At 39.1% G+C, this 11,682-nt stretch overlaps 1 protein-coding gene across 1 annotated transcript; it reads right to left on the bottom strand.

Annotated features, from left to right (window-relative positions):
• Nucleotides 1–2,074: 2,074 nt before the first annotated feature.
• LOC140230280 (uncharacterized) lies at nt 2,075–3,790 on the bottom strand. Its single transcript, XM_072310451.1, has one exon. It carries the CDS (start codon nt 3,788–3,790, stop codon nt 2,075–2,077), a length of 1,716 nt encoding a protein of 571 aa, XP_072166552.1.
• Between the last annotated feature and the right edge of the window lie 7,892 nt (nt 3,791–11,682).

Below are 11,682 nucleotides of genomic sequence, written 5' to 3'. Positions count from 1 at the left end.
TCATTCATTCATTCATTTATTCATTCATTTATCTATGCATTCATTCATTCATTCATTCTTTTATTCAAGAGTTCGTTCGTTACTCGCTAGATAAAATGCTTTAAAGTGCGGAGCCTTGGGTGACAGTCATAATGACAATTAACATGGGTTGTCTAGAACGTGTAAAAATTTGTGACATATTGTTATATCAGAAAGTGGATATAAATTTACATTATATTTTTCACAACCATTCAGTGTACATGGTGAGGGTCGCAATGAGCATTGTACCAAGATGGCTAAACCAATAACGGGGACGTGAATGCCAAAACAGAATGATGATTCAAATCCAACGTGAAAGAGACGTATCACGAACTTATGAATAATATTTACGTGTCTCAATGTAACATAACGGAATTATCTTTGATATGGCAATAATGGATTTTATACACTTGTAGAAAAATTCACGATAATCAGATACATTATCGAAAAGTGTTGTGCTACTAGCATATTCATACCGACACCGCGAATGTAACCCCCCCCCCCCAAAAAAAAAAAAAAAAAAATGATGACTTTCCTTCCGCTTCTCATCTTATTTTAATTTGGGAATGATATGCTATGCTATGGAGTGATTGTCAATTTTCAAGATCACTTCCCTGGAAGAATAAGGGGTTGCTTGCACAAAGTGCGCATAAACTTAACGACGTTGATGTATTTTCTCTACACTTAATCCATATCAATTAATTAAATAGAATCAACCATGCTTTTTACTTTTAAAATGTCATGAAAAGTTATTCTCTCGTAAAACCTTGTAAACAGAAATGAAATTAAAAGCGCATATGAGGTTGCAACCATAACGATATGCGTTAGTGGCCGTAAGTGGCCAACCCTTAAAGGTTTATGGTAATTTCCGTTCATCCCCTTAACCCTTTTTGTGTCTGGAACATTCGACATTGTGTACAACGTTTTTGGCATTTCGAAGCAAATCAGCACTCAATACGCACAACGGCTTAATGACATGCATCATTGCGCATAGTTACGTTCAGACGGGAGCCATGAACCTCGAAGTTAGGAAACTTCGAGGTTAGAGCTTGTAGTTAGGGACCGTGAAGACGCACTCGTAGTTAGCAAACCTCGAGGTTTGCTCGATGTTTCGAGCCACGAGAAATCTTATGGTTAGCGATCTAACCATGAGCCGCGGGGGTCCCCACTCGTAGTTAAGCACCGTGTGGGCACACACACAAAAAAAAACAAACAAAACAAAACAACGAACTCGAAGTTAAGAGTGACCTCGCCGTAAACTCCAGCCCCCACAATTTCCCTCTGCTTCCGGGTCAACCTCCCAAACGTACACCACAAATACACTACACGTGAAAAACCTATGACGCACGACACAACAACATCATCTTTTCTTCCCATGGATGCGCTTGATCTCTGAACACGTCGAACTCGCTACTGTATTATATATTCTCCTCCGACGCTTAAAAAAAAAAAAAAATGTTTTCGACGAATATCTTCATAAAGGCATAGTTAGTCATCAGTGCAGTGCTATCTCTGCATACCATGACAGAAAAAAGGGGTACATGTAAGCGAGTCCGACAGGGTTGGACTAAAGAATAAATAGACGCCTTGTTAGCAGTGTGGGCTGAAACTTCCGGTTTTGTGATTTTAACATTGAGTGGGACCCACGGGTAGTTACGGGGGGCAGAAGCTTAACCTCGAGGTTTCGTAACCTCGTGGTTAAGTTAAGATTCATCGTGTGGACACACGTCGTAGTTAGGGGGCAAGAGCCAAACCTCGAGGTTAGGGCCTGCCGTCTGAACGTAACTATTGATGAGTCGCACACAACCAAAATGACCCGATATCAGTTATACGGTCAAGAGAAGAACATAACTCTCCAAAAAATTCCCACCGTCCAACCTTAGTAATAGACAACATTATAACCATAACATTGGTATAATATTTAGCAAACTTTTACAACTACTGCTCTGGAAGTCAATAACATGTAAGGAATTTGTTGATCGTCATTATTCGACTGCAACACAATGACAGAGATCATTTCTATTGGACAGCATAGTTCACTGACTGAAGAAGTATATCATAACGAATTTAACAGTTCTTCAAATCTTGTCAAGTTCTGAAGACTTTTCGACTGTCTGAACTTGCTGTCTGCTTTCCGCGAGGCGTTTGTCGTGAAGGCCGTGTTCACGTGATCGGGCAAGCTAAATTTCCCCATCGACTTGTATAGATCCCTTGATCCGCTCGAATCCGGGATCAGCGAATCGGCGAGTAGTGTAAACCGCGGATCTTTCATCAGTTCGGTTCTTTCCGAAAGGTGCAAGCCGCGGGAATGGTGTCCGATTCTTCGGGGCCGCCGCTTCTTCCTAGAGTTTGTGTTCGTTCGTAAGAGCGCAATTTGCGCCGCCACCGTCTGAGGTTTTTTAGCTTTTTTGCTCACGTCACCTGGCGAATCCCTGCTTTCATCCACATAACTAAGTCGTTTACCCGTTGTATGCGCGTATGCCATTCGTTTCATTCTGTCGGGAGTCGCACTTCCTCTATCCTCGACCCGAACGTGGTCTACCGCAGTTGCTGAACCACTCGGTCTTGGTGAAGACTCAGGCTTTAATAACTCAACAAATAACTTCCCTCTGCTAGGAGGCTTTGACTGTTCCTTGGAGTCTCCTGACTCTGTCACTTTCTCTACAGTTGCAGATACATTCTCACCGATGGGCTTTTGGTGGATGCTGAGTTCTGTTGTCGCAGGCGGAACTGGGGATGTCAGCTGCCTTGGTGTGGACGAACTCTCTGAGGTCTCCTTGATGTTCTGCAGCCGTTTCTGGAGAGCTTGTTTATTGAGAGATCGTTCCTGACTGACAGGTCTCTTCACTTCCATGTGCTCGCTTGGCGCCCCCAACTGCACTGATTCACCATGCCGCTGGTTCCCGTCACCATCTGCTGTTGCAGATCTTTCCCTTGCCGAAGCCGACCTCGATTTGTTGCTTCCGCCTTGAGAAGCAGCCTCGTTGGCCTCACGGATTCCTTCCAGAACTCGATTCGTGTTCTCCTCGTCATTTATATTGCTCAAGCACGCCCTCATGTAAGGAGTGTTCAAGAATCTCTCCGTTTCCCCGACGGCGGAGTCGTGTGATTTGTCTCGATTACAGCTCAGAGGACGCATGTATCCCGGAGACTTCCCCCTCGACTCGGTCCGCGGACGATCCTGCGAGGACATCATGTCTCGGAGGTGTTGCTGAGTGGCGCCAGCAGGGTGAATGTTTGGCAAGTGTTTCCGCTCACTTTCACTCGTCGTCGGCACGAGCGGCGAACGCCGGCCGTCGGCGCGGGTAAGAGTCTGTCGTTGCTGAACTTGTTGCTTCTCGTTGACGAATTCCCGTTTCTTCTGCGTCATCTGTCGCTTTTTCTGGTCCTCGTCTTCCAAGAGCTTCTTGAAGTTGCGATTGAATCTCCGCACCTCGTAGTCATTGGTCTCCATGATGCACTTGCCCACCCGGCTCTCGGCGATGTTCTTCGCCATCTCCAACCCCTTCTGTCGATCCATGATGGACTTTCGAGACATCTCTCGGTTCGGTTCCGTGTTCGTATACTTGGAACGCATCTCGGCGTCGATGCTGGTCTTGTTGGTGATTCTGAGCCCGACCTTGCCGATGGTGGTCAGCTTCAGCTTCCTAGCGATGTCGATAGCGGCCTGCTTGTTGATGTACCGGGGAGGAGGAGGGTCGCGGGGGTTCCTGAGTGAAGACGGCTTCTTCGTCTCCACCGGGATCCCCATTGCTCTTTCCATTCGGGCCATCTTGCCGACAACGGGATGGGTTTGTTTTCTGAATGGCAAATAAAAAGTAAGAGATGTCTGAAGTCCTCTACTGCTAAACACTAGTCATATCATCCTTGGTCATGCTGAGGGATTAGAGAACGTCCGTATCATGCGCCTTATTGTTACTTTCTTGAAGTACTGGTGTGATCATCTGCTGAAGAGCATAGACAGTGTAAAGGAAATGCCAATTAGACTTCCACGTAGACGTTTACTTCCATTTCATTTTTGGTCATGGTAGCACTCTGGAAATCTGCAATAAATTACACAAAAATAGAAATATTAGCAATTATAATGTATCGTAACATTTACTACGCGTGATAAAGGCAGAACGTGGGAACGCACCAACACAACAAGAAAATACAAGAAAAGTTTCAAAAGCAAAAATTAATGTAAGTTACCCTTTACATCTATTTTCATTTGTACTCTTTCTATATAGAAAAACGAGTGTCATCAAACAGACCAATTTTTTGTGGATATACCTAAATATAATATACACCAACAGCATGATTATAATCATACAGAGATCAGGAACCGAGAGAAGCGATTTCGTCACAACCCAGCAAATCTTTTGGCGAAGTAATACCCTCTCTAACAACAGCACTTACGAATATCAGTCGATCTGAAAGAGGAGGAAGTGAATAGATATGATTTAATTATATTTCATAAGTTATCCACTTTCAAAGAACATTAACCCTATAGACTGCTGTGATAATAATGTTTTTGACAATTTTAATGCAAAGTACATTCATTTGATCTCGATTTTTGTTTATACTATACGGAATATATACATAAATGGATTTGGAACATACTATGTCCTTTTCTTGTGAAATCATATACTTAGTACATAATAATCATAATTATAATTATGTGAAATAGAACAAATCATATTTTTCTGTTTGTTTTGTTTTACAGCGACGGCTGTTATAGATTTCAGTATCAGACAAGAATCATCCATAATTTATCGCATGGGCTGTGGAACAGTTAGGAGGAGCCTGGTGAGGGTTTGAACTTCCCTCCTCGCACAAATATTAGGCCTACACAAAGTGAATAGATACTGTCATGACTGTTATGCTTTATGATAATTGTGTTTCTTACATTCGTCGAATCAGGCAAATTTGAAAAGGTATATTCAGGTATATGGTTATGACCGCTTTATGTTTCGACTAACCAATAGCGTAGAAACTGGTTCAGCAATAGCAATACAGGATACAAAACTCACATAATTTTTACATATTATTCAATGACGTTTAAAATTCAATGACGTTTAAAATATAAATTGTAGCTAAAAGTTTGCATGTTCCAGCGCGATAAATCTGCGATAATGAACAAACATAGCAATATCTAGTCGATTTCAACTCTTCCGATTCGAATGGATAATGAAACGAGCAAAACTTAAATGCCACTGGAACACATGTTTTAATCGCTTTTAATATCCCGTTAGTGTCTAATACATAATTATCGCAGAGTATCAAATGACAACGCTAACACTTTGTCTAATTTGATTGCCATGATCACCTCTATAATCTAACGTTGATTCCTATACATAGTTTACAATAATGTATGCATTTTTTTCCACAGCTGTAGGATTATTAGTGTTGCAATATATCTGTGGACTCTCAGTTTAAATACTTGCAGTCCTTCTTTGTTCACTTGAACATTATAGAATATAGGGCCTACAAGATATTATGTAAGTAAGGCAATGCATTTTATGTTAAATTTCTCTTGCATGACATGACTGTGACGATGCGCATACTAAAACACTGATCTAAAAATTATCTTATAGAATATCAATGATCAAGACAGCTCAGCATTATATTCTTTTTACAATGTTGCTTGTTTATAACCACAAATTCTGATGAGTGACCCACGATTATTATTTTGGTATCAACGACATAATGTCGTGACTTTTTATTTTATGTTCAGAATGTTAAAGGACGAAGAAATATAAAAAAAAATGAACACAATATATTGCTTCGTGTAACCTTCGCAAGTATAGATTTGAACTCAGATTTCAGTCCTAGAAATTTGTTTACCTTTCAAAGCGGGGATATTTTACGAGCGAAATTTAATTGGCACTCTGAAAAAGACTATAGATAGGCAAACATGCACATTGACTTCCTGTCTTTGCAAGCAATAATGGCTCCCAATTGCAGAGTACATGTAATACACCAGCTTGTCACATGACATTAACTATATTGTAAGAGAGTTTCATACTTATACATAATTATGTTTCTGTTTAGAAAACCACTCCTAATGCCAAGTAACTGGTACAATACAACAACTTCAGACATTTTGGAATATGAACTCATGTTGGTCTGTCGTGCGTCAATCTTATTAGAACTAACGAATGAGTGATTATACAGCCAACAATGCAGGCGATTACAAAGTATAAAAACTTACCATAATGCCAATGGACTCGGAAGTCCGTTTGTAGAATTGATGAATGCTCTTCAAAATATTAGTTCCGTTCGAATGAGTTGAACATTTTGATCGTGTCGTTGCTGCTGTTTTCGCGAGCAAACCTCAGCCAAATCATGAAAACAATCGCTTTGCATGTATGGTTCTAAAGGAAATTTTACTTTTGCTTTAGTCCACAGCGTTGTATATCGCAGCATGTAAGAGAGGCGTGCGTGTGGTGAAGGGGGTAAGCCCTTGCCCCGGGACACGTCGAGCGATCGAAGTATACGCGAAGGTCCGTGGTCTGTGTGTTGCTATGGGAAGCCCTTTGCATAGCGACACTCTGAACTCTGCCCTGTACTCAACGGATCAATGGCGCCGGGGTGTTTTTATCACAGTCTCAGAGGAGAGATTGACAGGGAGAGCGAGAGAGGCTGGGGGAATGAATGAAGATGAGTTGGTGTTCGTGCTGTTGCTGGGGAATATACTCAGACCGACAAAGTGCTTTTTCTAAATAGAAATCAAATTGCGTTTAAAGGGAATATTCCTCCTTATTCAGACGCCTCAAATTTCCTTGATCTTTCTCCTCTGGTGATCAGCTACAGAATAAAACGTCACGAAGTTTAGATCCAACTGTACATTGGGATGGAAATGTGTATAATTTCATATAGCAATGTACAAGATGTAATATAGAATAATTCCTCGCAATTATGTTTGGCTCCTGAGAAAAAAGAAAATATCCTCCATTTAGTGGAGGGCAAAGAATCTAACTTATCGTGTAATTTCGGTATACTTTGTCATATTCCGTCATTCATTTTGGTATATCTATTTATTGATTCATTTAATGACCTTTCATCATGATTATTCATCCATGTTCATACCAATTCATTACACTATGCGTTCCATTTTATTTTGCTCGTTTCCCCCTAAGCTTGTTTCCCTTTGTTGAAAAGTGAACAACACGTCGGAGTTTAACGAAATATTGACATCAGATTGTATCTGATGTGTTTACTGCCACTTGGTCTAATATCAGATGGTCTCCTTCCCACTTCGTCTAACACCACTACGGCTAAACTCATTTGGTCTATTATCGAGTTTGTCTAATACCCGTTATGTGTTTTGTTTGGTCTAATCCCCACTTGGTCTAATGCCTAGTTTGGCTGATTGTCTTTTCGTCTAATGACGAGATGGTCTAATTTCAATTTGGTCTACTTCGACTTTTCCCCATTTGGTCTAATAGGGCCTATAGCCTACCGTGGATATTAGACGATGATATGGGCATGGCTCATTCGAAAGCAGACGAACTGATAATGAGACTAAGTGGTAAGTTATTAGACGAACTGGTTTGATAAGACCGTGTGAATTGAAGCCAAACGGCAATTAGACAAGAGTCAAACAATATCTTAACCCTATAACTATCACGTCCCTCTTATCCCTTGCATAAGAAGAAACCATCCTCGTGCGATAAAAAAAAAAAAAGAGATGGGAGATCAAGAAAGAATATATCGATTAGTCAATCTGGGGGCCGACTCATGCTGAGAAAGTCCTGATATCTAAAATGCATTTCCACTTCATGTAGGATATTCCAGCTGCCTGTCATAAAATGGGGCGGAATGATATATAAATCAAGACCGTCTCTTGGAAAATTTGACACAAAGTTAATTATTAGACTTAAAACTTCCAATTATTCTGACCAAACAGTAGATAAGCCCTTCCGACAAACACACAAATCTTCATGAATTTTGAAAGAAGGAAATTATTAATCAAAGGGGGTGAAGGTTGAGTTGTGAGTTATTCTTTAATCATAGATGAGCAGTTGCGATCTTACACATTTTCATTTCCAGAGGAAAACAAATTTGTAGAAAAACTCACACTTTAACCTTCATGAGTTTTGTTGGGCATGAGATCAACAATAGTCACGTGGTTAAAAAAAGCATTGAATGGCTTTAATACCGAAATCGGATTCTGAGAAAATTACAATCATTCTACTTACTATTATCTTACCCATTTTCTATTTCATTTTTCAACATGAACATGTCAAGGAATAGTACATTCAAACATATCGGTTTTAGACTGCACAGATCATGTTTGATACGTGAGGATACACTGCAAAGAGTCCGTTGTTAAATATGAAACACCGAGCTGGTGTTAAATTTCCAGTGCTCATTTATGGTGTTAGATTAACACCTCCGGGTGTCATTTCAAAATATAAAATTGTTTTTTGAATAGTTCGTTAGTTACTGCACTTCTTGTTAATTTTGAACTTTAACAAGACGATAAAGAATTTTCCGATAAAGTACTTGATTTTTGAAAAAAAAAATGTGTAGAGACATTTACACCACAGTAACACAGTTGGTGTGGTCTCCTATTGAAGCTGGACGGGTGTTATACCATTGAAATTAACACCACCACTATCAAATCAACACCATGCGGTGTCATTATTGAATTAAGTCTAGCGCAGTGTCAAAAATATCACCAGCCACAGTGTCAAATTAACACCACGAAGTGCCAAGTGAACACTTTTTAACACCGTCACAATACATTTTCTACACCTGTGGGTGTGGTCCTCTATTGAAGGTTGATCGGTGTTAGATTTAACACCGATGGTGATGAAGACGCACACAATTAATAATTTCAGGTGATGTCTTGTGCTTTTCTTTAACCTTTTATCAATGAAAGCGAAACGAACAGAATGGTGAACAAATATGGATACTATTTTATCATTATTATTAGAGAAGGAAATAGGATTCGATGGAAGTGAAAGAGCAAGGATGTATACCGGTACTCTGCACCGTTCCGAGAAAAATGCGAACCCACCGGTAATCCGATTTTTCTCGTCGCGGGACAATGTGGGTAGCCACACACAGGCCATTCAGTAGCAGTGGTTTGTTGTTGACAGCTATAGCTTTCCTCTGAGCTATGAAGATGCTATACACTGATTCGATCTTGTTTGTCTCGCAGCGACATTCTTTGCACAATGCCGCTCAATACGAACCTATTGTATTTCTGTTTACAATTTCAACCGGCTTCTCACGCACACGAAGAGAAACCTCTGCCCTTTTTCTTCAATGAAAACCACTATCGCGTTGTATTGAACAATGACGGATCGACAGTGGATGAAAAGTAAATCATTGTCAAATATCCAATATCTATCATTCAGTAACGTAGAGGGCGATGCAGACAGTTGTCTTCATGGACTGGCAAACCACCTTTGTAATGGTGGCTAATGAAATTTGAAAAGCTCCCAAAATGTGTGGAATGTCTCAGTGTGAACTGTATATAAATATTAAATACAGTGTGTGTCCGTGTGTGATTGTTAACATGACTAGAACGTCAAGAATCATATTAATCACAGACACGTGGATTGAGTGAATGCAACAATATTGATAAAACACTAAAGTGTGAATTTGAGGAAAATCGGACTATCTGTTTAAAAGTTATGAATTTTTTAAAGTTTCTGCTCAGTCTCTGCTAAATGAGAAGACTACTACAGCTTGTGATGTCATATTTTATGTGTACGACGAAGTAAAGAAAGTAGAAAGAAAATTCAACATATTTTCACTTTTTTCGAATGATAAAAGAATTCTTGACTTGTCTCTTTCAGAAGGCAGGGGGAAATGATGTTACCTTTAACATACATCAGTGGCAAGTCGACAAAAATGTGCACTTTTTTTCAAATATTTTCCTTTTATCATTCTACGCATGTGACAATCGTCATCATACACTCTGCACTGTAGTCTTCTCATCCAGCAGTGACTGAGCATGAACTTTTAAATTTTATAATTCTTGAACAGAATATCATTCCCCCAAACATTCACTGATGTGTTCTACACGTATTGCTGCATTCACTCAGTCCACATGTCTATGAAGGTGGACTTGCCCTTTAAGGCTCTGATGATTCCAAAATTTTCAAATTTAAAGCCCGATTTGCCAGAAAAAAAATATCCCGTAAAAAAAATAGCACCCATGATCATTGATTCTTTCATTATCAGTTTTGTACCTTTATTAATATCGCAAAATAATATGTCTTCGGGAAGTTATTTCATATCATGGCAGTAGATGGGCAAACGATACAACAATAGTGATACTTGAGTGATGGCAAAATTAGGACCAAAATAGTAAGGGTGCATTATGAAAAAACAGCAAAAGAAATCACAAAATCAATTACTTTAGATCTACTTACGAACCCTTTTCTAGCAATCTGATGAGATGAGCTCTACTTTATATTCAATTAACATCAATAAAATAACAACAAAAGAATGACCCAAGTCTTAAATTTGGCGACTCTTTGAAGGTCCTTTACGAAGTCATGCAAAGATAGATAATCAGTCAAATGACTGTTGTACATTTGAATTTGTATAGATAATCTTCCAATAACTTAAAAACTACAAATATTAGGAAGTTATTTATTTCTATTTTTCCTTAATTTCCTGTAATCGATTTTGGTGGTTCTTATATTCAGGTATTCTTTTGTATAGTCAGATATCACGTACAATATTGCGGAGGATCGTATGGAAATACAACTGTGGAAAGAAGGATGAATATGCAGTTCTTAATGATTACGTGTTGCATAAAACAGCCAATTAAGACAGTCACAATAAAAGGTATAATTATAAAATCATATAAAAAAAAATCTTAAGACGAGTTACAGAGTTTGAGCAGACTGCTTTAGTAACTTTCAACATCAATGCAATGTCTTTTTTTCCGAACGATTTTGCTTTTTATTGAGCTTCAGATCCATGGAAAATCAGGTAACGACCAAACAGTCCTCTCTCATTTCGTGCATGTCGACATCTCAAATGTAAGTTAATTCGTCAGACTTAGCAATAGTATATAATTTTGTTATGTACAGGCTGACACTATTGAGGTGTGAATTCGGTATCTTGTGCAAATTTACTCGCATATTTGCAAATATTTGGCAACGTCTAGTAGTTCGCCAAGGTCAAAGTAATTCTGAAAAGTCACTACCATAGAGAATTTGTGATATTTGCAGTGTCTTTCTGTACATAATCATGCTGTGTCACGTGCTTTTATATTAGTTCGGTTAACCCTAAGATGTTTATTGTCATTCTCGCGTTCGCGGATCAGCTTCAAACAAGGATGAAACGTAATGATACGTCTTGAACGATCATAAACATGATGGATAGTCTATAACGATAAGAAATCATTTTATTCTCCATTCTTAAAGAATAAATGTAACTTTAAAAAGAGAAGAAAGCAATTAGAAACGATGTAATAATCATTGGAATGAACTGATGCAACTAACAGTGACGAATAAATTCAATCACTGTACTTTGATTGGTGCATTGGACCATCTTTGCAATCAAGAAAATATTCTTGAAGATCACTTTCTCTATCATAGCAATCTCAAATCAAATAGTTAAACCAGGGAGGTGCCACCTCCCTGGTTAAACACTCATAGGAGAACCAGCCATTTAGTGTGTGTGTGTGTGTGTGTGTGTGTGTGTGTATGT

The sequence above is a fragment of the Diadema setosum genome, chromosome 6 (genome assembly GCF_964275005.1).
Source record: "Diadema setosum chromosome 6, eeDiaSeto1, whole genome shotgun sequence".
Lineage (NCBI taxonomy): Eukaryota > Metazoa > Echinodermata > Echinoidea > Diadematoida > Diadematidae > Diadema > Diadema setosum.
The sequence above is the reverse complement of the archived record's forward strand: the minus strand, read 5'-3'. Positions and strand labels throughout refer to the sequence as shown.

Coding starts and splice junctions, on each gene's coding strand:
- LOC140230280 (XM_072310451.1), bottom strand. CDS start 3,790: ATGGCCCGAATGGAAAGAGCAATGGGGATCCCGGTGGAGACGAAGAAG.